The sequence below is a fragment of the Rhinolophus hipposideros genome (genome assembly GCF_964194185.1).
Source record: "Rhinolophus hipposideros genome assembly, chromosome: 12".
Classification (NCBI taxonomy): Eukaryota; Metazoa; Chordata; class Mammalia; order Chiroptera; family Rhinolophidae; genus Rhinolophus; species Rhinolophus hipposideros.
Window position 1 is genome coordinate 45,285,430 of NC_138058.1, and position 25,199 is coordinate 45,310,628.

Genomic DNA, 25,199 nt, shown 5'->3' on the forward strand with positions numbered 1-25,199 from the left:
GGGAAGGCGGGGCTGCTTCCTTTGCCCGCCCCTCCACTTTTCCGATTGGCTTTGCTACTTTGCGTCTCCGCCCCACAGGACTGCGCCTGCGCCTGCGCCTGGGAGAGGGTCCGGACAGCTAGTCGCACCTGATGGTGGGAGGTAGTGGCTAGCTTTTTTTTTTTGTGTGCGGGCTGGAGAATTAGGTAAGCAAAGCCGAACGCTCCATCACGCGGGCCTCCTGGGTGTGCAGGCAACTCCCGCTAACTGCCCAAATGGCTGCTAGCTTCGGTGCCCCCGGCCCTGCGGCGCCCGCCACCTGCACGTGCGCCACCCGCTTGTGCGCCACCCTTCGGGGTGACCCACGAGCGGCCGTGACGGACGGGTCCTCTGACTGTGTCTGCCCCTCCGTTTCTCCTGGTCTCCCCGCCTGTGCTTTTTGATTATGCCTGTCACCTCGTCCCGCGCTGCTAAGCCGGCTGAGCCTTGGGCAGAGTCCCGAGCGGCATAGTTGGGGATGCGGGTGCTAAAGGTCCCGCGATTCCGGCGAAGTCGGGAGCGGTTCAGAAGGGCCTTCTTTCCCGCCACAGCCTCTGCGGACACGGGCCAGGTCAGACCTGGGACGCCGGGGCCGTGGCCCCCGGAGGGGAAGCCGGACGGGTGTCCTCGTGCGCTCGCCCGGGCCTGACACAGGACTGGTTTCTCAAGACGGGCAAAGCCCTGACCCCTTCTCCTCTGTTTCTTCGTTGCCTCGTTCATTCGTTCATTCATTCAGCAAACCTTTGAGTTTGGGTACTGCTCACTGCATTACATCCAAATCTGCTCACCTCAGTTGGGATTCTGAGAGTGGGCCAGAAAGAAAGGCCCGAAGGGGCGTCGAGACATGTGTTGTGAATCCCCCCCCTGCCCTCCGGACCCGTGAGAAGCCTTTCCTTTCTCCCTCCTTGCCATTCATTCTCTTCTTGACCCCGAGTATGTATCTTTATAACAAAGAGGCTAGGCTTGGAAATGGCTTCAACACTTGGGACCTTGGACGTGTCCCTTAACCTGTCTTAGCCTGTTTCCTTATCAGTAAAATATTTGCCTTTGAAAATTATAATGTGAATTAAATGAGAGCTGTTTGGATAGGGCCTGGACTTTTCCCTTTTGCGTTAGTGGGTGTCTCCTCTGTGTGTGTATACTATATAATATATATTATAATATATGAATATATTATTATATATTATATATATTCTGGAATATTCACCACAGTGTAACTTTAAATTAATAAGGTCCTTACTTAACATTAGTCAGTGCTATGTATAAACTCTGTTAAGTCATTACAAATAAGTGTATATATAAAAATGTTTTATTTATACATTATTATTTATACATATACACACATATATAGAGAGGGAGAGAGAGAGAGTAAATTTTTCTGCTCCTTCCCTTTATGCTGTACTTTTGATTGGAAGCTGCACCTGTAACAGACATTGTCGTTTTGGTAGTTCTGGAACACTGGGATCTTTTAGTTTAGCACAGTGTTCTTTAAACTCTCTTGATTACACTGGCCACGGTTTGAATATTCGAGTGTGTATTGGTGTCACTTGGTGTTTGCTAGAAGATGTGAACTACTGTGATGTTAGGCAAGGGTCCACAATGGCAAAAAATGCCAACAGTTTAGCCAAACTGTATATTCAGTATATTCAAAAAAGTATATTCAGGGAGGTTCTAGAATGCCTAGGCTATATTTCCTATGGGGCAGATCATTAATCCATGCAGTTTGTTTTCACCTCTGATTTTGGCAAAAAAGAGAGAGAAAGAGAGAGAGAGAGAGAGAGAGAGAGAGAGAGAGAGAGAGAGAGAGAGAGAAAAGAAATTGCTTACTTGGTCCTAGCACATGACCCTTTGCAGAAAACAGTCACAAATATTTAAGAAATTAGAAAACTTGTTCTTTTCAGGCTCTGAGAGCTGTTGACCATATTAGTCTACATATGCATTTATAGATATGTATCTTCCTATATTCTGAAACTAATACATTATTGCCCATAGAAAATTGTCTTTGGTTCGTGACTTATTTTCAGGTGTTGGAGCATTTAGGACAGTGGAAAAAGTATATTATTACATATGCTCTTCTTAATTTGCTTTTCATTAGGTAGCCACTGAAGAAAACACCATGAAAGATACTGATATCAAGAGACTGCTGTATATCCATCTTTCATGCATATTCTCAGTTATCCTAAGCCTCTTCATTCCATCATTCTTCTTGGAGAACTTCTCAATATTGGAAACACACTTGACGTGGTTGTGCATCTGTTCTGTCTTTGTAACTGCCGTCAATCTAGTATTGTACTTAGTAGTGAAACCAAATGCATCCTCTAAAAGAAGTTCATTATCATATAAGGTAAGGCTTATTTCTTGATAACTGATTTTTACATAGAGGTAGTGTTTCTCTTAATGGAAAAACAAAGCATCAGTCAAGTACTTATTAGGTTATTTACAGTGAGTAAAGAGGACCTGATTTTTATTTCAAATTAGTAACCTGTTACTTGCCGGAAGGCTACCCACATGGAAGGATTTATGTTTCATAAATCTGTGCCTTGCATTAATTGTGGGACTTGGACATCTTCAGGCTAATATAACAAATATTTCATGTATCATCACATAATAAGGACTGTATTTGTGTTCTTATATTCTAGCAGTCTGTTATTGGCAACTATTTTGTAAGTCCTGATTAACAGCATAGCTCAATACATACCATACAAATAGGCATGCTTTTTGACTCTAATGTCAGTTGGGTGGGTGGAATATGAGGGGATTCTTGCCTTACAGACTTTTTCACAGGACTGTATTGAGGGCTGTGCACCTGACTATGCACAGGATATGTGATCTGACTTCAGGATACCCAAATCCAAGGAACATTCAACTGTTTCACACATGGGAATAAGCTCTATTTATATATAAAATGGAAGCATTGGCTGTCCTTTAGGCATTTTCTTGAGTTTTTAAATTATTCATTTCTTTTTTAGGTAACCAGATTTTTGAAATGCTGTGTCTACTTCCTTATGTCTTGTTTCTTCTTCCATGTGATTTTTGTTCTGTATGGAGCACCACTAATAGAGTAAGTCTGAAATTTCTACCTTAGGGCAATTACATTTTAAAATGTTCATTTACTAAATAAAGGGCTAATTCTTTTGGTGATTAGAGAAAACTGGTGTGTTTGATTACTGGGTCATGGAAGGATACTGACCTCATTGCCCTGCCTTAGCAGTGTTATTCTTTTAAAAAACAGTAGAATAACTTAATCATCAAACCCTCCTATTACCTAGCCTTCTATTACCTAATTGCATGTGGGAGGAGGTCATGAGAAACTATAATATACAAATAGATGTGTGGCCCTTAGAACCTCTAAGAGAACTTGTTATAGTAATACAGAGAAGTTAGTTATAGTAAGCATATAAGTTCTTAGTAAGTATGATTCTGAAGTGCTTGAAAATAATTTGTTTTCTTAAGAAAAGTCAATCGAGTCCTGTATTTAAATACTTGGTATGCTAATGTTTATAGTTTAATGGTAAAATTTAACTCAATACTTTTTCAAATATGACCAATTTTAACTTAGTGGAAATTAAATTGATGAGTATTTCTTATATAATGTTCATAATAGTTTGGGAAACTTTAGTTTAGCAGTAATTAATGATCATGGTGAAATGAGTGATTTTTTTATATGTATACACACAAATATAGCTATACAGCTATATTTACACACACACACACACACACACACACACACACACTCTAAATTAACAGGTAATTCTTTTCTAGAGAAGGGAGGACAAGACCTTTGTAATGGTAAATGGATGTTTGTATCTAGTCCTTATTAGAGGAGAATGAATGTCTAGAGCAGTGGTTCTCAGACTGTGGTTCTAAAACCAGCAGCATCAGCATTTTATCCAAATGCAAATTCTCAAGTCTCAGTACAAACTCTAGAGGTGGGCCCCCTCATCTTTATCCAGCTTTCTAAGTGGCTCCAAAATAAGCTCAAGTTGAACTACTGTGTGCAGAGAAAGTTCCAGAGACTCCTGAGGAAGAAAGTTAACGATCTGCAATGGGGTTTCTTGCAATGGACAGTATGGCTCATAGAGTATTTAACACTTCTGAGCTCATTAAAGTCAGATATTTGCTAGATTTTTTTTTTATAGCTTGCATTTTTTATAGTAATCATTTTGGTAGGACTCATGTTACCTTTCAAGGTAAAGTATAAGTAAAATATTTTCATATGAAATCTACTTAAGTAACAAAGGTTAGGTATATGTGCTCCTTTAACACTTTTTAAAAAATTGACGAAAATTTTTTTTTCTAGGTTGGTGTTGGAAACATTTTTATTTGCAGTAATTTTGTCTACTTTTACTACTGTACCTTGTTTGTGTTTGTTAGGACCAAACATCAAAGCATGGCTAAGAGTTTTCAGTAGAAATGGGTAAGTTTTAATTTTATATTTTAATGATGTTTGAAAATCTTAAAAACTTAATGTACTTTTCTATTAATGGCAGCTTGCTGATTGTTCCATGAGTGTTTCTCAGCAGTGTATAGTTCTTGGAGATGCCTAAGGGCCCACTGCATTTGAGGACCGGGGACAGGGAAGGGGTGGTGTGAACTTGAGGGGGAGTACAGACACAACTACAGGCTCCTCCCTGTACGTTAGCAAGATCAGCTCTGCATTTTTTCTGTGGTAGAATTCTACTTAGCCTTTTGTTTGAAAAAAGGTTTCTTCTACCAAAGATTTGAAAAACCACTTTTCAGGGATAATTTGTCACGGTGATAAAATTGCTACAGATAAAATTGCTTCCATCCATCTTATAATGTAGAATTGGGGTCCACAATCTAAAAATGTAAGAACTGTTAATTTCTTGTTTAGCCTCTTTTGTGATATGACATCCGGGTACAAGTTTTATAGGATTTTATTTCCTTGGTAGCCATGTGTATTTTCAGCATAGCTAAATGAATATGTAAGCTTCTTGAAAGCCATTGAAATGATTTCTATCAGAAATGGTTGAGTTGTAACTAACAAAACTAGAAGGTTATTTGGTGTCCACGATTTTGTCCTGTTTATCAACTGGCGGTAAAAGCTCTTGAGCTCTTACTCTGTGTTCCATGTTGTACAGCTCTGTGTAGATTCTCAAGTCTTAGCCATGATTCTCTCCCTGAGGAACTTGTATGTTCAAGGGACAAGAATGAAGTGAGTAAACTGTGAGGCTAAATTTGTGTAAATCAGAAAATCAGAATTCCAAGTGGTAGGCAACCACTGAAGAATGAGCTGGAGGAGGCATGATCTCTGAGGGACTTGAATCAGGAACAGGAGATTTGGTGAGACTAGGGGAAAGGGAAAGCCACTTCGTGCTAGGGGAGTGAATGAAACCAAGGAAACTGAAATGAACGTGGTATTTTTGTGTGATTTGGAAGGGAGCAGGGAGTAGGTATTTACCTACCAGCACTTCTCAGAAGGATCTATAACAAAAGTAAAACTAAAAATTATAGGAAGAGGAATACCATTTTCTAGCTAGCAGATTCACAAAGGTCCGTAAGTTTGATAATACATAATGTTAAAGATTTGGAGGAAGTAAATGCCAGTGGGAACATAAATTGGCTCTAACTCCCTGAGGACAGTTTGGTAATACCTGTAAAAATTACAAATACCCATCTTTGATCCAGCAGTTCCACTTGTGAGATTTTATCATAGAAATATTTGCACACTTACAAAGTGCATATATATATTACTCATTGCAGCTTTGAAAATAGCTTAAACGTCCTTTAATAAGGGATGGATTAAACTTAATTGTGAAAACAAACAAACCCCTAACCCACTATTTACTGATGTGCTGTTAGGTGGAAAAAAGCAAGGTGAAGAAATGTGTGTAGGATGCTACCATTTATTTAAAAAGTTGGCAGGAGACAATAGATATACCTGTATATCTTTGGAAGGATACATAAGAAACTGGTAAAATATTGGTTCTCTCTGGGGAGGGATCTGAGAAGCCAGAAGACAGGTAAGGAAGCTTTCCACTGACTGGACTACCCTTTGATATCCTTTGAAATTCGAACCATATTAATGTACTACCTACTCAAAATCAAAATGAATATATTCAATCTGTACTAGTTTAATTTGTGGCCTTAGTATTATAATTGTTGTGGGTTATTTTTCATTTGCAGACTTTCTTATGACGGAAAGTAATAATCTACCTTAAACCTATGCTTCTCATTGAAGTTTGCTTTTTCATTAATTAGTTCTTTTGTGCCATTATTTGAATATTTAAGTCAGAATCGGATCACTTCTGGTGAAATGAAAAAATAATTTCTGAATAGATTCCTAAATCTGGTTGTCTTGCCAAGGTGAAGGTAGTAGACCTATTTGTGTAGACAAAGACAACAGGCCTCGTTTTGTCATCTTTGTATTGAAATGGATTTTATATTGAAAAAACCACTGTGAACACTCACTAAAAAGATAGGAATAACCAAAAATGTATACATAAAAAATAGGTAATTTAGCCTTAACGTGGGCACAAAAATTTAGTGGCAAAGAGGTATATTTTAACTAAATTTCCTCATGATCTTCATATTTCTATTTTTCTTTTTTTTTTAAGAGGCAGTGATTTTAATAATCATTCAGTGGCTAAGGGGAAAGTTTATATAGAATCCTGTAAAACATCTTTAGCCACTAGGAGGAGTTGTGTGGTGTTTCTTTTTCATATGAAGAGATGAACTGTTAAAAACATCTCCATCTAAAAAGCCGTTGTGATGACAGGCTGTCTAAGGCATAGTAGTTACTTTTAACTACCTCAGGTATCTGATAAAGTCTGGCACATACTAGCCATTTAAAATGTTCTACTATTTCAATTAATGTTTGATGTAATGAATTTCAGTGGAGTCAAATAATGTGGACAGGTACTTGGAACTCATTGTCATAAAGACTGACCTGTAATACTGCTTTAGTTACTTTTTAAGTTTATTCACAAAACGGTGAGCCATTTATTCTATTCTCAGCCCTATTGATTATGTGTATACAATATGAAAAAAATAGCCAAAAACCATAGAATTCAGATGACTTTATTAAGGAAACATAAAATGAGAATGAACCAATGTCAGTACTGCTATAAATTACTTTGTAGAAAGGAACTTCCTTTTTGTTTCTTTTTATCTTGTTTATTACCAAAGAATAAATATTGTAAAAATTCAAATAATAGAAAAATACAGAGAGTTAAGCATACCAGTAATCCTATCAAAGAAGCAGCCATTACTAATAGATTTTATGTATTCTAATTTTGTCTAACATGTATGTAATTTAAAAATAAAAATGGTTATACTAGACAATGCTTTATAAACTTGCTTTTCCCCCCCACTTATTAGGAACGTTTTTAATTGTGTGTATATATTTCTTCAAAGTGTCCTTAGTATATCTTCCTTCATCTATAAGTAATAGAAAACTTCAGCTTATACTGGTTTGAACAATAGGGAAACTGATTATCTCACATTACAGGTTGTGTGGTTCTAGATACAGATAGTCAAGGTGTGGCTGTGCTTCCCACTGATTCTCCTGGTTCTCATCCTTGGATTGGTAGTGAGATGGCAGCAGCTTCTCTTCTTTGAGTTTTCCTTAACTAATCACTGGGAAGGAGAATGGGATCACCATGGTTTAATTAGTCTAATCATCAAGTATGAGATGAATGTAGGGTAATTAATCATCATCACAAGTATTCCATGTACCATGAGTTATTTAACTAACTTCCTGTTGAATGCTGTCAAATTTTCATGATTATAAATAATGTTGCTATGAATATCTTTGAACCATTTCACTGTGTATAATTGTGCAAGGATTTCTGTAGACTAGATTCCTGGAGTAGAATTCCTAGAGTAAAAGAAGTTGCTAGGCAGTGCCAAACTAAAGTTCTAATTTGAAGGATATGTATATACTTACATACCTGTATACATATGTGTAAAGGTGCTGGTTTCGCTGAGTCCCCATCAAAGCTAAATATATTTTATCAATCTACCACGTCTTCTGTCTACTGGGCTCTGTCAAAGGGGCAGATTGTGCTACAGTAGCTTCATATGATTTCTAATGGGATGCATTCTCCGGGGACAAAATTTTTTTAAAGTTTGATTTGTGGAACTACCACTTATTAAATTTCAACTGAATATTACTGATTAAACCTCAGAAATAGCATTTTCCTTTCTGTCTCCCTGAACCCATTCTCTTCTGCCTCATATTACAGAAAACTGGATAGAAAATAACATCTAGTCCGCAAAAGCAGCTTTAGCACAGGAAAAATTGGTACCAGTGAAGATGGGATGACCACAGATTGTATCTGGGCAAATAGGTAGTCTGGGCAGCCTGCCCATGTGAAGTGTGGGCAAGATGAAAAGAAATGGCATGAAAACCCTAAAAACGCACTATAGAAAAAGAAAAAGGCATGCAAAAGACAAAGAATCCAACCTGGAAGAAAAATACTGCCCAAGGAATAAAAACCATAAAACACAGTTTACCTGTTATTGAGGATATAATTCAATATAAGAAGAGCTCTGAGATGAGATAATGAAACAAAATGAGATGGAGAAGGAAATTCCAAATTAATGAAATAAATTGAGAATCCAAACCACACCATTCAAGATCATAAATTAGAAACAAATTAGAAAATCAAATTCTAGCATGGAGCAAAGATTTGAGCTGAGGAACAGCTCTCAATGAATCAGGGATAGGGCGGGGGTTGGGAAGAATAAAGCAATTCGAGAAGAAATAACAAATAGAGAACAAACAAATGAGATCAACTTAAGATGAGTTAGTGCCCCTAAAATACAAAATAAAATATTAATTCAAAGATAGGATAGGAGACAAGTTTCCCCAAATGAAATAATTAATTTGCATATTAAGGGGGCTCACTGTATCAAGAAAATAATTGAATTACGGTTACAGAACAATATAAATACTATAAAAAATAACAATCAATAGAAGTTATACAGTAGGGGAAAGGAAGATGGAGAAAATATAATTGTTTCCCAAACTACTCGCTATCGCCAGATCCTGAGCCTATTCGGTACAACTTCTTCAGAGAATAAGGATTAAATAAAATTCTACATACTGATCAATGAGTCCTCACCTTACACCTAGTTCTTTTTATCTGCTTGGCCTAGAATACTGACAGCCAGGATATATCATCTGGGTAGAATGTTGAAATATTTCTGGGGAAAATGGTACAAAAGAAAAACAGCTACTGACCTTTGGGGATTCTCTAAAAGGCAGGGGTCCTACCCAATCCCTAGAACAGTGAAGCCCAGCAGTTGAGTCATGCTATTCATGCACAGTGAACATCCAGTCAGCTGTTTAGTGTTTCACTTTTTGGGGTTTAAAAATAACTTTATTGAGATACAACATCATACCATAAAGTGGTTTTTAGTATAGACACAGTTTTGCAACCATCACCACAAAAGAAACGATGCTTACTAGCAGTCCTCCTCCATTCCTACCTTTCTCTCCCACCCAGTCCAGGCAACCACTAAAATACTTGCTGTGTCTACAGGTCGTTTCATATATAGTGTTTTAAGCAGAATGAGAAATGAAGAATCACTAGACATCTGAGTAACAGCTGTCTGAAAACAACAAAAAACAAACTCAGTGGAAACAAAGGCAGAATAAAGGTAACTAAAAAAACATGTTTTACATCCATAAAAAACGACCAAGAGGCAATCAGAAGGAATACTGAAAGAACAATAAAGCTCTTGAGAATTAAAAATACGATAAAAAAAAATTCAGTAGAAGTAGAGGCAAAGTTAAAAAGATCCCTTAGTCAAACAAAAAGGTAAAGATATAGGAAATGAGCTAGAAGGTAAGAAAATAAGAGAATTAATTCCAAATGGTAGTATTCCTAGCAAAAGGGTAAGAAAAACAAAATTCTTAAGGGATCTGGACAGAAAAAAAGCAAGCTTTTAAATAAAGGAAAATTTCAAGAACCGAAAGACCTGAGCTTCTAGAATAAGAAGGCACATGTATGTCCAGCATGATGGATAAACAAACACCCACTCAAAGACAAATTATTGTGAAATTTTAAATAACCAGGAATAAAGGGTCCCAGAGAGGGAATGGGACAGGGGAAACATCTTACCTACAGAGCACTAGGTTCCGAATGGCTCCGAACTTCTCAGGCGGGAATCAAAACAATGGCACTACACCTTCAGAATTCTGAGGCAAAATGATTTCCAACAATTATAGCCAAGTCCTTTTCAGACTTAAAACATCTCTCAAATCTATTTTCCGCGTACCCTTTTCAGGAATCTAATGAAGGAGGTGCTTTAAGGAAAAAAATAAAGGCAAATGGAAGCAGTCTGGGAATCTGGGAAACGGGAGACCCAAAAGCACTGAGAGGCAAAGGGAATTCACAAGATGATGGTGTAGGGAGCTTGGGCAGCAGCTGTATGTCAGGCTAAGGGAGCAACCAGTCCACTTTGAAGCAGGTGAAGTGTCTCCACAAAAGAAAGCTCAAGCGAGCATTTAGAGTCAATGCTTAGTTTCTTTGGAATACTTGAGGATAGTTTCATGACAAGTACGTAAGCAAATGGAGGCGAAAAGGGAGGCAGTGTTTAACATCCAAGGAAAATTAAAATTATGTGTACTAAAAGAAAGGAAATATAATTGTGGCTTACTGCGTGATTCAGCTGTGATGAATATTTTCATAATCGTAATACTGTAGATACTGTGTTCGGGATTCAGCCGAGAGGAGATGTTATCAAAGAGGGGACGATGAGTCAGAAATGTGTTTGTGGGAATAGGATGCTTGTGGGTAGAGTGCTAAATCTTCCATTGTAGAAAGCAGACAGTAACTAAATCTTGAAAAATCCGTGCATAATGTATATTCTTTTAAATTTGAGGTACACAGAAGAAACCGAGAAGAATTGAAAGCGTCTGTTGCAGGAAGGGATTTTTATTATTATTAGCCTAATTGTAATCTTTGACTTTAAAAGTATCACAGATTACTATATATATTACTTTGATAAATATCAAATTTTAATTTTAAAAAGGCTACAGAGTATTTTTTAAACTAGGCCTTGGTTCCATTTTTTTTTACATTTATTATATGTGAAGATCATAAACACTCTTGAATACATCAAAAAAATAGAGGACAGCCTCTTAGATGTTTGCACTTTTTAATCATAACAATTATAGGATGGCCACAAATGTGCTGTAACAAAACTTTGAAGCCATGGGTCTTGCCCCTTAGCGCAAGCAGCTTGGAGCTTAGAGGTTCGATAAGGCATGTACATAAATCCTATTGAAACGCAGGTCTGGTCATACTGCTGTCTTGATGTAAAAACCTCAGTGGCTCCTTTACTCTGACTTTTAAGGCTTCTCCAAAATGCTTACCCTGAGTCTACCACAATGAGATAACACTTCACATCCACTAAGATGGCTGTAATCACTAATAACAAATGTTAGCGAGGATGTGGAAAAATTGGAGCCCACATACACTGCTGGTGAGAATATAAAATGGCTCAGCTGCTTTGGAAAACAATCTGGTAGTTCCTCAAAAGGTTAAACATGGAGATACCACATGATCCACAAATTCTATTCCTTAGTATATCCCCAAGAAAAATGAGTGCATACTTCCACCTAAAATTTGTATATGAATGTTTATAGTAGCATTATGCATAATAGCCCAAAAGTCAAAATAACACAAATATCCATCTACCGATGCATGGAAACAATAAAATGTGGTGTGGCCCTACAACAAAATATTTGGCAATAGAAAAAGAAATATTTTTACATACTACAAAATGGATGAACCTTGAAAACATTATGCTAAGTGAAAGAAACCAGTCATAAAAGACCACATGTTGCATGATTCCATTTACATGAGATGTCCAGAATAGGCAAATTCATAGAGACAGAGAGTAGATTAGTGGTTGCATAGGGCTGGGGGGAAAGGGAAATGAGGAGTGACTCCTAGTGGATGGAGTTTCATTTTGGGGTGATAGTTGCACAACTCGGTAAATATACTAAAAAAAAAATTGGGTTGTATACTTTGAATGAGTGAATTATATGCCTGGAGAAGGATTTGTTTTTAGCAAGTATTTACTCAAAAATCCTAACTGTAAACTACCTTTCTAGTCTTGTTTTTCATTCTTCCACTCAGTTTCAACCAATTTTACTACTAATACTCTTTTTACCTGCAGTGCAGCTCTTTCTCCAGTTCTTCAAGACCAAATGCTACCAATTTTTCCAAATCCAGCGAAACTTCCTCCTCTTCCATGAAATGGAAAGAGTAAACTCTTCCCAGCAGAAAGTAAACTCTGCTCTCAACCTCTATCAGACTTTGTGTCTTTAGGCACAGCACGTTACATATTGCAACATAGAGGAGTTTCGTGTTAACTGAAATGCTAGTCAATATATGTGAGCCACATAAGAGTCAAAATTACCCTAGAAAATCCTTCAAATTGCCTGAACAGTACAGTTCTCTACATACAACTTGCTAATTTTTTTCAAGCTTGTAACAGGTATCTGTTCTGTTGAATGCTAGTTGAAGAAATTGACTTGCATTTATAGGTGTTATGTAAATAAAGAACAATAAAGCCCATCAAATAACAAATTTGCATATGTGATGATTGGCATCAACCTTCTTCCAGCCCCAATTTTCAATAGAACAAGCTAAAGCTCTTGTATAGGTGAGGAAGGCAGAGTAATGAGATGAAAAGGTGACAGAGGGATTGGGTATGAACTGACTTCTCATTTGAGACTTCTTTAATTCAGTGTACCTTTTGGTGTAACAATTGGCTTATTTCTAATAAAAGAAATTATCTAACAAAACAAATGTTCTCCCTTTTTTCCACGCTATCTGGAAGAAAGTGCATTTCATAAATTTCATAATACCCCACATCTTAAACAATTATTTGGACCCTACTCACTGCATTGTGGTGGGGTTTTACTCTAACCAGACTCACGTTCCCCATGGCTAAGTGGTCACCCTGTTAGGAGCAGGCTGAAACCAAGACCTACTAAGAGAATGGCAGAATTATGTCTTTCCACCTTTGCACTCTTAAGATGTGCAGTTAATAAGAATGGTAGGCAAAATCACTGAATCTTTAGAAATATTTTGTTCTCGTTCTCTACTCCACCACCAAATAAATAGAGTTGATTTGTTTAAATATGATGTGCCATCAGAAGGACTAGCTGAAAAATGATATTCCCTCCTTACAATGGAATACTATTATAACTATCAACAAGGGAAAACATAACAGTAAAACTGGGTTTATAACATGATGCTTTGAGTTTTGTTTTGAAGGATATATGCATATGTGTGTGCATATATGCAAATATACATACATCATTCTAAACAAAAGTGTGTGTATTTGTGCGTGCATAAAACATTTCTAGAAGGATATGTAATAAGTTGGTAATAGCAGTTGCTTCTGGGACAGAAACCAGCGGTGATGATAAGGGTGGGAGGAAGACTTAGATTTCACTGCAAATGCTCGATCATATTGTTTGACTTTTACTATGTGCATATGTTACTTTTCCAACTGAAAAATACTTCTTACCAATTGTTAATATTTCATGGTAAGTAACTGTCAATTTGAGATGCTTATTTTAAATGAAGAGAACATATATGAGTATGTATAGTGTTCCTTTTGTGCTTGTTTGATTCTCCAGCAGCTAAAATATATACCACCAATGATTTACATATTTGTATTTTACAGACTTACATCCATTTGGGAGAATAGTCTCCAGATCACTACAATTTCTAGTTTTATAGGAACATGGCTTGGAGCCTTTCCTATTCCACTCGATTGGGAAAGACCATGGCAGGTTGGTTTCAGCTCCTTAAAGCAACAAAATAAATGTTTGTACAATAATAAAACTGATGAAGCTATAAACTGAAATTGATGTATGTATAAGTTGTTTTGTTGTTCGATTAAGTAGGGACGTCAGTTCCTCTGTCACCATAACCTAGGTGATTTCCTTTTGGGGCATCTCAGTGTCACAGGTGTCTACATCTGTCTGGGTCTATCTTCCAGTACTATTTTCTCTACATGTATAGGTGAATAAACAAGCTTGGTTTGTGGATATGGATAGGAGTTTTTAAAAAATAGGCCAGAAGTTGCAGGGATTCCCTATTTTCAACTTGATATTCGTTGTCTTTGTGGTCTTAGATTCATATTTTTGTTAACTTGCTTGATGGCCAAATTGAATGTTGATCTTGAAATATTTTTTTAAAAGCATATAGCAAAATAAGTTTTTAAAAGGGATATGCGATACTAATGGAAGCCTGTAAACATCAGGTGTTTCGTTTCCTATCCCAGTAGGATATAGCTAATATGCTAGGTAAAGCAATTTGACAAAAGTGTTTGTTTTATCCCCATTTTACAGTTGAGGAAACAGGTAACAAGAAGATATGCAGTATTTCCAAGGTCACTGAGCTAGTAATGCACATATCTTTGTCTTAATTTTTAATGGGTTAGTAGTATGCCATTACATAGTTATTCAAAAATTTATTTAACAAATTCACTATTGATCATTTAGGTCATTGTCAATATTTTACTATTAAAAATACTTCCATCATAAACATCTTTAGATCTGTATGTCTTCATAGATTTTTTTCCAATTATTTTTTTAAGATAATTTCCCCAAAATTTAATTGAGGTATTAAAAAAAAGTATTCTTTTTCCAACATGAAGAGAATTTTTTCTGATTACAGTTTATAATTAGAAAATTTAATCAATATTAATAATTATAAAGAAAAAAGCAGAAATTATCTAATATCCAACCACCTAGAGGCAACTCCCATTTGTATTTTGGTGATAATTTTTGCAGCTCTCTCCATGTCTATTAACTATTCATAATATGTTATTTTTAATCTGCTTTTTTTTTCTAATGGAGCTTCAGATGGAACTCATTCTATATCAGTGAAAATTTACATATATGTAATCCATTATTTGGGTAAAATCACGTACCAATTTCTTATGAATGGACATTTAGGTTGTTTATCGTTTTCCCTATTATTAGTTTATTACTGTTATTATTATTAATGGTGATTATCATACTTAAACATACATCTTTGCATATTTCCCCAGTTTCCTCTTTAGTATAAATTTCTAGGTAATGAATGGCTAGGTTAAATCTTTGATACATATTTCACTTTCCAAAGGCCCTTGAGGGAGCCAGACTGTTTATCTTCCATTTAACTGCCTGCTTTTAAGTTCTTTCTTTGTGCTTTCTAGTAGATGTTGAGTCTCTCCCAGACAAGTTGTTCTTGTACATTCCATGTCTGGTGGGTTTGCCATTCCCTGTATTGGTTCTTCATCTACTATACATTATAGAAATCCCTAGGGGTTTGGAATACATGCTGTCACTGATACCCTTCCCAAGGCTTTAGTACTAAAAAAGGTTTCCTTGATATTTCGTTGGCCATCTCAGTGATCATTGGGAGATGGGGATTCATTTGTACTTGTTACTATCCGATGGAACTTCATTTCATTCAACAGTGTCAGTGATTTCCAAATGGGGGGACAATAAGAGTCATTTAAAAGTACACACAGAGAATTGCGTTTTACTCTATAGTAGATTCATTACTTTCAGATACATGCAATTAAATCTAAATACAAAGCATTGATATATAAAGCATCATGGACCATCAACTTGAATGAGTTGGTAAGGTGATGTGTAATTAACATGTCAGTTTGCATATAGATGGACCATTTTATAGTGTAAAAGGTTGATATCTTACACTTGTTTAAAACTTGTTTACAAGATTTAGAAGTAGAAATTGAATTATGGGGAGTAGATGTGTCTTTGTAAAATCTGGGTTTAGGTTTGTGTAGAAAATATGTATCTTATTCATAATTCAATTACTCATTTTGGATTGTTCAGGCTTTTAGCTACTCTCCTTTTTCAACTTCAGTGCTTGTTTACAATAAGAGGTGAGCTGGATCCAAATTGAAGGAATCAGACTTCTAAAATTAATATAAAGTTTCCATTCAATTATTGACTTTTTTAAAGTTTATTGGGGTGACAATTGTTAGTAAAATTACATAGATTTCAGGTGTACAATTCTGTATTACATCATCTATAAATTCCATTGTGTGTTCACCACCCAGAGTCAGTTCTCCTTCCATCACCATATATTTGATCCTGAATTATTGACTTTTTAAAAAGATTTCTGGCTGTCTAATTTAAATATGTAACAAGTGTTGATCATCATTAAGATTGTTTTATTTGACTGGAATATTACTGGTTGTTTAATTATCTTTACCGTTGTGTTGTTTTTAGAATATTCCAAGTTAATGACCCACTCATCACTATGTTTTAAAATTACGATACATATTGTTGGTGGAATGGTAGAATTGATGTATAACTAATCCTCTTTTATTTATATAATAACTACCCGACCTTCTCCCTTTTAGCAGTTATTGCTAGAGAAAAGATGAGATTTCATTTTTTTGGCTTTCATTTTTTGGTTTGAGCAAACAAGGTTTTTTATTTTGTTTTCTTCATGAGTCTAAACTGCACAGAGTAAGTACTCAGTGTGGCTCATTATGCTGACAGAATCTGCCAGAGGAACAATAAACCAGATAAAAGAACATGGCATTATCTCAAAATGGAGACTTTTCTAGAATGTCTTCATGAGAAGACACTACGGTATATATTTTATATCTAAAATATAACATATTAAGAAGAGATTTCTGTTCCTTGTAGCCCAATTCAGATTTGATACGTTTGTGGTAAATCAAGCTTTACTAGATTGTGATCAAGTTTTATTTGTATTCCAGTCAGAAAAACAAGAGTATCTGGTTAAGCAATTATGCCTTTTTTGAAAACGCTCACTCACACTGCCACAAAAACTTTTACATGTTTTATTTCAATTTTCTCTACTTTGAACTCAAATCTGACTTTGTATAAAGTTCCAAAGGCAAAACATAAGATTATAATGGTGTGAGTTCTGAATTGAGCAATTTCAAGCATATTTACATTTTTAAAATTGTTTTATCATTTTAGGACTGGAAAGGCCCATTGAAAATATGTGATCTCAATGAGAAAGTTTTACTTACTAAGAGGAATTTTAAATAATTGTAAATAATGAGAAGTGACGAACGATGTTATTCATTTTTCTCAGCAGTCCTTCAGTTGGTAGAGTGGATTGTTAATTCATCTTGTTTCCCTGGTATTTAGGTTTTTAGGGTATTTGGACTTCAAATAATTTTCAATCCTGACATTTCAGATGGCAATAGAAAGAAAACCTAATGTTTAGATAACCCTATGTATGTGGAACTTGGCACTGTCACACAAATATCTTAATCCTGACAATCTTAGTGCGAGGTAGATTTCATTCCCGTTTTTACACATAGGAAAGTTAAAGTGTGGGGAGAGGAGGACGTATCTTGCTTAACAAGACTTGGCTGATAAGAGGAAGACTTTCTTTAGGATCCAAGCCAGACCACCAGGACACAAGTCTCTTCATTGCTGGAGACACTGAAACAGTTTTTGTTTTTAAAAAACGGCCATAACTTACTCGTACATCTCTTCGGAAAAGCTTTAGTTATTATATTGTATTTCTTTTCCCACATAAGAATGTCATTTAAATGCCATGACCACTCTGCTGGTGTATGTATTTTAGACCATAAAATTTAATACATTTGTAGGAGAGCATTTGAAGCTAATATGCAAATCTTTTGTGCCTCGAAAACCTACAAATGCCTTTAAACTTTGGATTTAAGTGCTACTATCTCCAAAATGGATCAGAGTTGAGATTGTCTTTAAAACAATTTAAAATGGTTTTAAAATACTTGTATGTATTCCCATCAGATACCAGAGAAAAGAAGCATTGTTATATTTAAAAATCCTTTTTGTTCTCTCTGGTTTTATTAGGTTAAAAATGCAATATTTGGGAAACATATTCATTTTGTAAAGTCACAGATGCCACAGAAAATTCTTCCATAAATTGAAACTAGAGAAGATAAGGATTATGACTAAATGAATTACTACAAATAATGTTACGTGGAGTGGGGGATAAAACAAAGATTATGGCTTTAATTATTGAAGAGTTGCCTGTTTCTAGGTTAATTAGTGTTTCTGTTGCCAAAGGTATTATACAGTGTTTTAGACAGACCAAAATAAATTTATATGAATATATGTTCCAAACATGGGAAAAAAGCTAACACTTAACCAACAAAGCAATTTTGGATTTAAAGGCAGGTTCGTTATAAGGTAATCATGTTGCTCGTGCTCTGCTCGCAGGACTTTCAATGTGAAAGAGAACAGTGCTGGACAAGTTACCTTATTTTCATGCGATCGTGGCAAGGCCATTTAGTGTCACTGACAAGAAGTTCTGACCACAGACTGTACTCTTAGGCATAGGAGAGAGGTAGCGTAGACATAGATCGGTGCAGATAATACAACTAGAGAAGTGTGTCCAGATGAGTAGATCATCTGTACATGTATTCTATTCCTGCATCAGACAATACTTGCTTTAAGAACATCTGGAAAAACATCACTTACAACCAAATTCAGAAGGAAATATAAATGGCCATTTAAAATCAGTAGAAGTGTCAGCAAGCTTTGAAAGATGAATTGTCTGTCCTGCAGATACAAATTTGTGATAAGCACAATAAACAAAACAAATATTAGGTTGGTGCAGAAGTAATGACGGTTTCTGCAATTAACCTTTTAAACTGCAATTACTTTTGCACCAAGCTAATACATTAAAAAGTAGCTCGTGAGAAGTTTAGAACTGACTGCCTTTTATCTTCCTTTTTTATCTGAAAGAGCCAGTAATCCTAATGGTTGTTGAGTTGTTCTAAGTGTTTTTAGGTGTTCTGGTATCTGTGATGGCATATACGTCTCCCACACTTACAATTATATTGCAACACATTTTTAAGAATTTGTTATTCAAATATATCTAAAATTAAATAATTTGTACTTTAACTGCTTGGTTTATAGAGACTTAATAGTTGTGAACGAATGGAATCATTCATAAGATACACTTAAAAATGACACAAATGTCTACCAGTGGTTGGTTTAGAACCTATTGTTCTGTACTGACACTTTTTAAAATTTATGAAAAATGACAGCTAGGAGCAGGAATTGCCCTCCTGTTTCTGAAGTGAGGCTGCATATGGTTAATACCAGTGTTTTCTGTTGTAGCTTCATACTCCCCAGGTATTTCATGTAAAGAAGAGCAGGTATTAAAGATGATTGTATCACAAGGGCAAGGGAAGAGTTCCTACCACACAGTAGAACATTGCTAATGCACTATTTTATTTGTTCTCAACTGCTGGATCTAATTATTACCTCGCAGTGTCGTTACCTAAGAAATCCTTACATTAGTGATCGTAAGTTTAATTTTGTTCAAGTTAGAACATGTAATACACAAAATGATACTGATGCGTACATGGTACTTTACAGCTTTCATGACAATGTAAAATCTTACTTCATTTAACACCGTAGCCCCATGTTTTAAGTACGAGAGGTGCTGTTATTCCTGGTTTGCACATTGGGAAACTGAGGCGCAGGTGTTAAGTGACCTGGCCATGGTAATACGGCCAGTAAGCGGCTGACTTGGCCCCGCAGACTCACACCGTTCTCACTCCACTGTCCCATGCTGCTTCCCAGAAAAGCAAAGTAAAGCTCCCAAGTAAAATGTGAAGTGTTTTTAAAAGTAGTCTAATGTTTTCCTATAATTATTTTTCAACTTTTTGTTGAATATTTTTAATTTGAAAAAAATCATAGCTATCTAATTTCAAATACATGATCACTTTAGGAAACCTGCAGAAGCTTATAAACAACCATAGTCAGTGACAATACCAAACTCACTGTTATATGGAGTATGAAAAACTCGGGAATGTCATTTTAATGACGTTACAGGGTTAAAAATCTATTTGCACGTAATAACAGGAACCTACATAATAATGTGCATATTATAATTAAGTAAAATTTAAACTTTTTACTCAAATCATATAACAAACAAATGGTATCTACATCACTGAAAATGATCCTTAAAATTCTGAAACCAAAATGTAAAAGGTCATCATATTTCTTTGGCTAACTAGAACTGTTAATAAAAATACTTAAGAGTGGTAGGCTTCTCACCCAGGAGTCCATAGATGGGCTTCAGAGCTCTATACCCCCTGAAATGTGTATGTATGTATGTATGTATTGTGTTTGACAAGAAGGAAACATGATTCTGTTAGATGTAGTTTTTTTAAAAAATATTTACAGTACTTAAAATTTGGGCAGGACTTTTTTTTTTTTTTTAACAGGAGCAGCATTAGAGATTGTGTATTTCAGGAATGACGGTGTTCTACATTGTAATACAACTTATTTCATATGTGCCAATTGGGAATATGAACTAAAAGATTATCAAGTATAGTTCACATGTACTATGTGCCAGATACTGTTATAAGTATGGTTGTAAGTATGTAAGTATAAGTAAGTATAAGTATGGTTATCTCATTTAATCATTACAGCAACTCCAGGAGGCGAGTTTTATGATGATCATTTTGCAGATAAGTAACCAAGGCACAGAAAGGCTAGGTGACCTGCCCAGAGTCACATGTTAACAAATGGCGGAGCTGAGGTTCAAATCCAGTCTAATACAAACATCAGTGTTCTTCATCACTGTTCTGTACTTAATACATGCTTTGAAAAAGAAGCACTACATAGGTACATTGGAACCTTTCCTTGCCTAAAATGTAAGCAGAATTCTACAGTAATGCATGATCTGAAGAGAGCAATGTGGTTTTCACCTTGCCATAGTGTAGTTTTAAATTTTTTAAAGCAATTATAAGGTTCGTGAGAAATTGCTTGAGGAAAGGTTGTTAGTGGGCAACCTCCCCCGATTCCCTTCAGCCAGTCCTTTTGCCATACCGTCTTAGTCCACAAAAATCAGGAAAGTTTCCCTTGTAGAGAAATTCTTTTTTTAAAATGGCTGTTACAATTAAAGACAGCTTAGGAAAGTCAAGCTAGAAAACGTGATCCATCACTAGGAAACAGCCTTCAAAGCCAGTCCAACATTTTAATTTGCTGATGGCATGAATTTCTTGAGAAATTTAATAATAGTAAGTGTTCCAAGCTTTACCCCTTCATTAGACAAGACTTTTAACTAATATTTATTTCATTTTTTGGCTTTCCACTGGAGGTGAAGTATAGCAGCTGTTTAAGGAATGTGTGTGTGTGAATGTATGTATGTGTTTAGAAACAAAGAGCCATACTGAAATTACAACGTGATTAAAAGAGAATTTAGTAACCCAAATTGGAATTTAGCAGGGATGCACGAGGGGTTATTATTCTCCTTACACTCTGACAGTGTGCTTTTTAACAAAGTGCAGGTGCTCACACTGGGCAGATGATGAGTAGACTCAACAGCATGAGAAACAAAGGAAAGAATATTATCCCAAATATTTACATAGGGTGTTAAATAAAAACTATTAAGGTAAGAAGTTCAATGCTTTACATAGATAGTAAACTATGCATATTATTTTATTTGCAACCCCATGTGTTAAGATGGGACACTGTTAAAGTAACAATCACTTAAAAAGCAACAACCAACAAACCAGTATTTAATTTGGTACTTAAAATTAATAATTAAAAATCAAAATGGAAGCAATGTCTAAAGTAACTAAGATAATTCACAATAAAAACCATTAATTCAGGCTCTACTTATTGGAAATATAGTAATTCAAAATGGGCTAACCTAAAACGTACCTTTAGAGATAGGTGTAATGTAAGTTAGCAAAGTGTTAAATGAGATTTCAGGGAGCCTGTAAAATCACTTTTAAGAACTTCAGAACTGATTATATGCAAAAAAATATTAACCAAGTTTAACTTCATTCGTCCATGGCCTTATTTGAAGCAGTATATTTGCATTCACTAGCAAAACTCATGTAAGATATTTTTTGAAGTATTTAACATCCCAGGTATTTCACTAGTTTGAACTAGCTGTTCCAGGACTAGTTTGAATTTCTGTTGAAACCTAAGCCTTTAATGAAGATGTACTTCTGAAAATAAGGCAATTTTCTACAATCTGCTTATGAATAGAAAACAAATCTTTGGTTTTTAGTTAAAGTGGCAGGAAGGGTTTTGAAAAAAAATATATGTACATGTATATATATATATATATATATATATATATATATATATATATATATATATATATATATATGAACCAAAGCAATGAAATAGCTCTTAATAAGCAATGGGAAACTCCAAACCCCGTCAAGGTCAATAGAATACCTAAGGCACCTCAGGTTAATGATACAATCGTCTTTGCTTAGAGTTCTAATAATCTATACACAGGATTTTTACCACCTTAAGAATGTGAAGCTAAAAAGGTAATGTCAAACCATTATTGTGAATAAGAAACAAGAGAAGCATGAGTTGATGAATGGGAGAGAAACTGGAGATCATCTCTTCTACCTCTCATATTTATAGATGAGGAAACCGAGGCCCAGATGACACCAGAGCTGTGTTTCCAGATTCCTAGTCCATTTCTTAGGGTAGGATAAATTCTAGATTTTAAATTTCATTGGCTAGTAAACAAGTGTGAAGAGTTTCAGAGATGAGAATTTGAGGGGGTGAAAATCCCATCAAATCCCCAAAGGCAAGTTGGAAATGTATAATACTTTAGTGTCTTAATTCCTTTATACCAAGTGTTGGACAACTTAGCTAATATACCAACTGATTTATACAATTCCTTTCAATTTTATCTAAAAATAGCAGACTAAAAGGAGAAAGTTACATAAGATTCCATTTGAATATACATAAGGCCGTGGTACTTAATGTGAACGACCACTTCTTGGGAGATAGAAGACAACTCCACTGTCCAATTCCAAGAGAAAGCTCCTGACTAGGTATCCAGTAGACTCTCCACTCCTCAGTAGGGAAGATGATTCTTATATTTTAAAAAATCTTTACAAAGCTCACATACAAGATTGTGCATCCTAAATTTGTGACTGATATGATGAGCATTTAAGGCTGTCATTTTCAAGTATAAAAGTTTAGTGTTCCATTACCCAATCTGTGCAATAGACACAGCTATAAGCTCAAGTCATGGAAATTAACAGGAGCTCACAAAAGGCATAAAGAAATCCTAATTTAGGCAACAGCAAGTTTAAACGTAAGAAAGACTGTTGGGGGGGGGGGAATCTATGAATTAGATTAATGTTTCTCTGAACTGCACTAGTTTGTTCACACTGAAACTTTGTTTAACACTACTGTCTGTTGCATGGCATTTGGAATAAGGCAGATCCACAGCAGACCAAACAAGGAAGCTTAATTAGGTAACAAACAGTAATTAAGATGGTTCACCTCTAACACAATTCTATGGCCTATTCACCCAGAGAAAGGTTAGAAATGGCTCTACTATACCAAATAAGTTTCACAGTTGAACATGAAAAAAATTTTTAAAGCAGGACTTTTCACCTAGGGACCAATATACACTGCTTGTGGATGAAATAAATCAACATTTAGTTCTGGCTTGATGTAATATTGTGAAATGTAATATGGCTAGGGGAAAAAGGGTATTTGGAAGCAAGTATTTTGTTTAACTTACATTCTAGGTATTTGACTTAAGTTGTAGTTCTATAACTTCTGCCATGGTTCCAACATCTGTATCTGAAAGGTGACATCAGTTTTATAATGGAAGCAGTTGCTTTGTTATAAATTCCATGTAACATGCTTGAATTGGAGGTCTTTTCTCTTTAACACAATTTAAAATTTCTCGTGGTTTGGTCAGCATACATACTTCTCATTTCATTTACTATACAAGCCAATGTGGAAATTCAAAAACAAAATTACCAACTAGTTCAGAGAGCTAAACTGAGTCCAAGATTATGGTCAACTCTGACCCGAAATTTTAATTTTAGGATGTCTGTCATGCAGTTTGGGGAGCATCAAACTAAATCTACAGTCGCCAGAAGCCTTGTTACAGTTAAATGCACATTAACTAAAACGTGTACATTTTTAGTGTTCATGATAAATGCAGTTACGACCTTATTACACTTTCGGCATTGTTTAAGAAAGCACATTAAGCTTTAATATAGAAATATGTAGGTTACACTTGTGCTCAAGTAATAATAAAACATTTGTTCTTTTTTGATCTCATACATTCTCTCCTCAGGTATGGCCCATCTCCTGTACGCTCGGAGCGACCTTTGGCTACGTGGCTGGCCTTGTTATTTCACCATTCTGGATATACTGCAATAGAAAGCAACTTACATATAAGAACAATTAATTGGAACAAAGGGAGAAGATATTTCTTTGTGCAGATTCCATCAAGACTGTGCAGAAATGTATATGGTCTAAGCCAGGCAGTTCCATTTACAGCACTGTTTTTTATGTAGTTACATGATGTGATTGTAGCTTTTTAAACTATGAAACCCCTGAGAGATTGTACCTTCTAGTTGAAATAAAGTATTTATAATGGATTGTGGCTTCAGATGCTGTTTGCTGCTTCTTGGACCTTTAAGAAACATTCTTAACTTTATAGAATTCTGAGGAAAGCTTTGTTTTTTTTCTTTCAAGTTTTGAACTGCTTCAGTGTCTATAGGAGGTCTGGGTATAGCTGTAGCATTTCACACGCTTTCTTAGAAATGGGCAGTTTCCTTGACCACTGAAGATGTTTCTCACGTTATCAAACAACAGTTTATACATCTTGATCCTATTCTTTTTTTTACTGTGTGTTTCTTTGGAGTCAAAATGGCTATGATAGCCTCATCAAAAACAGTCTTCAGTCCCTTCTGGGTTAAAGCTGAACATTCCACATAGCAGCACGCTCCTATCTGGGAGGGGGGAAAAAAATCACAAATATATAAAATCTTTTTTACATAATTGGAATGACACAAAGATACCATTATAAGAGAATTATAAAATACAGCTATGCAAAAAGAATGAAATCATAATACCCAGAGATAGCTAACTTAAAATACTAGTGTATATCCTTCCAAACTTTTTCTATGAAAAATTCCTTTGTTCATCAAATACTGGGTACCTACTATTATATGCCAAGCACTGTTTTAGGTGCTGGGGATAATGTCAATGAAGTGAGCGATAGAGCAAAATCCCTGCTGTGTGATGCTTACCTTTGCTGAAGTCCTACTGGGGGAGGGAAAAGCAGGCACTATAGAGCAGATGGTGGTACATGCTCTGGAGATAAAGACAGCAGACTGAGGGAGATGAGAGCAGAAGATGGTGGTGGTGGTGGTGGCCAGGG

General features: G+C 35.7%; 2 protein-coding genes across 3 annotated transcripts in view; one reads left to right on the top strand and one right to left on the bottom strand.

The window, feature by feature from the left end:
* Positions 1 to 89: 89 nt before the first annotated feature.
* On the top strand, positions 90 to 24,330 carry PIGF (phosphatidylinositol glycan anchor biosynthesis class F; the record flags this gene model as incomplete). Of its 2 annotated transcripts, XM_081068009.1 has the most annotated exons (6): positions 90 to 185; positions 2,114 to 2,362; positions 2,988 to 3,079; positions 4,319 to 4,435; positions 13,696 to 13,804; positions 24,108 to 24,243. In XM_081068009.1, the coding sequence occupies exons 2-6, from the start codon at positions 2,135 to 2,137 to the stop codon at positions 24,219 to 24,221; spliced, it is 660 nt and encodes a 219-aa protein (XP_080924135.1). In that variant the 5' UTR covers positions 90 to 185; positions 2,114 to 2,134. The 2 variants fall into 2 exon arrangements, with proteins under 2 accessions (XP_080924135.1, XP_080924136.1); XM_081068010.1 differs by lacking the exon at positions 13,696 to 13,804 and having other exon boundaries at positions 24,108 to 24,330.
* RHOQ (ras homolog family member Q) overlaps positions 23,813 to 25,199 on the bottom strand; it is a 36,223-nt gene continuing 34,836 nt past the window's right edge. The window contains exon 5 of the mRNA XM_081068011.1: positions 23,813 to 24,768. Coding sequence (XP_080924137.1) covers positions 24,613 to 24,768 — 156 coding nt within the window. The 3' untranslated portion in view covers positions 23,813 to 24,612. The remainder of the gene's footprint in view (positions 24,769 to 25,199) is intronic.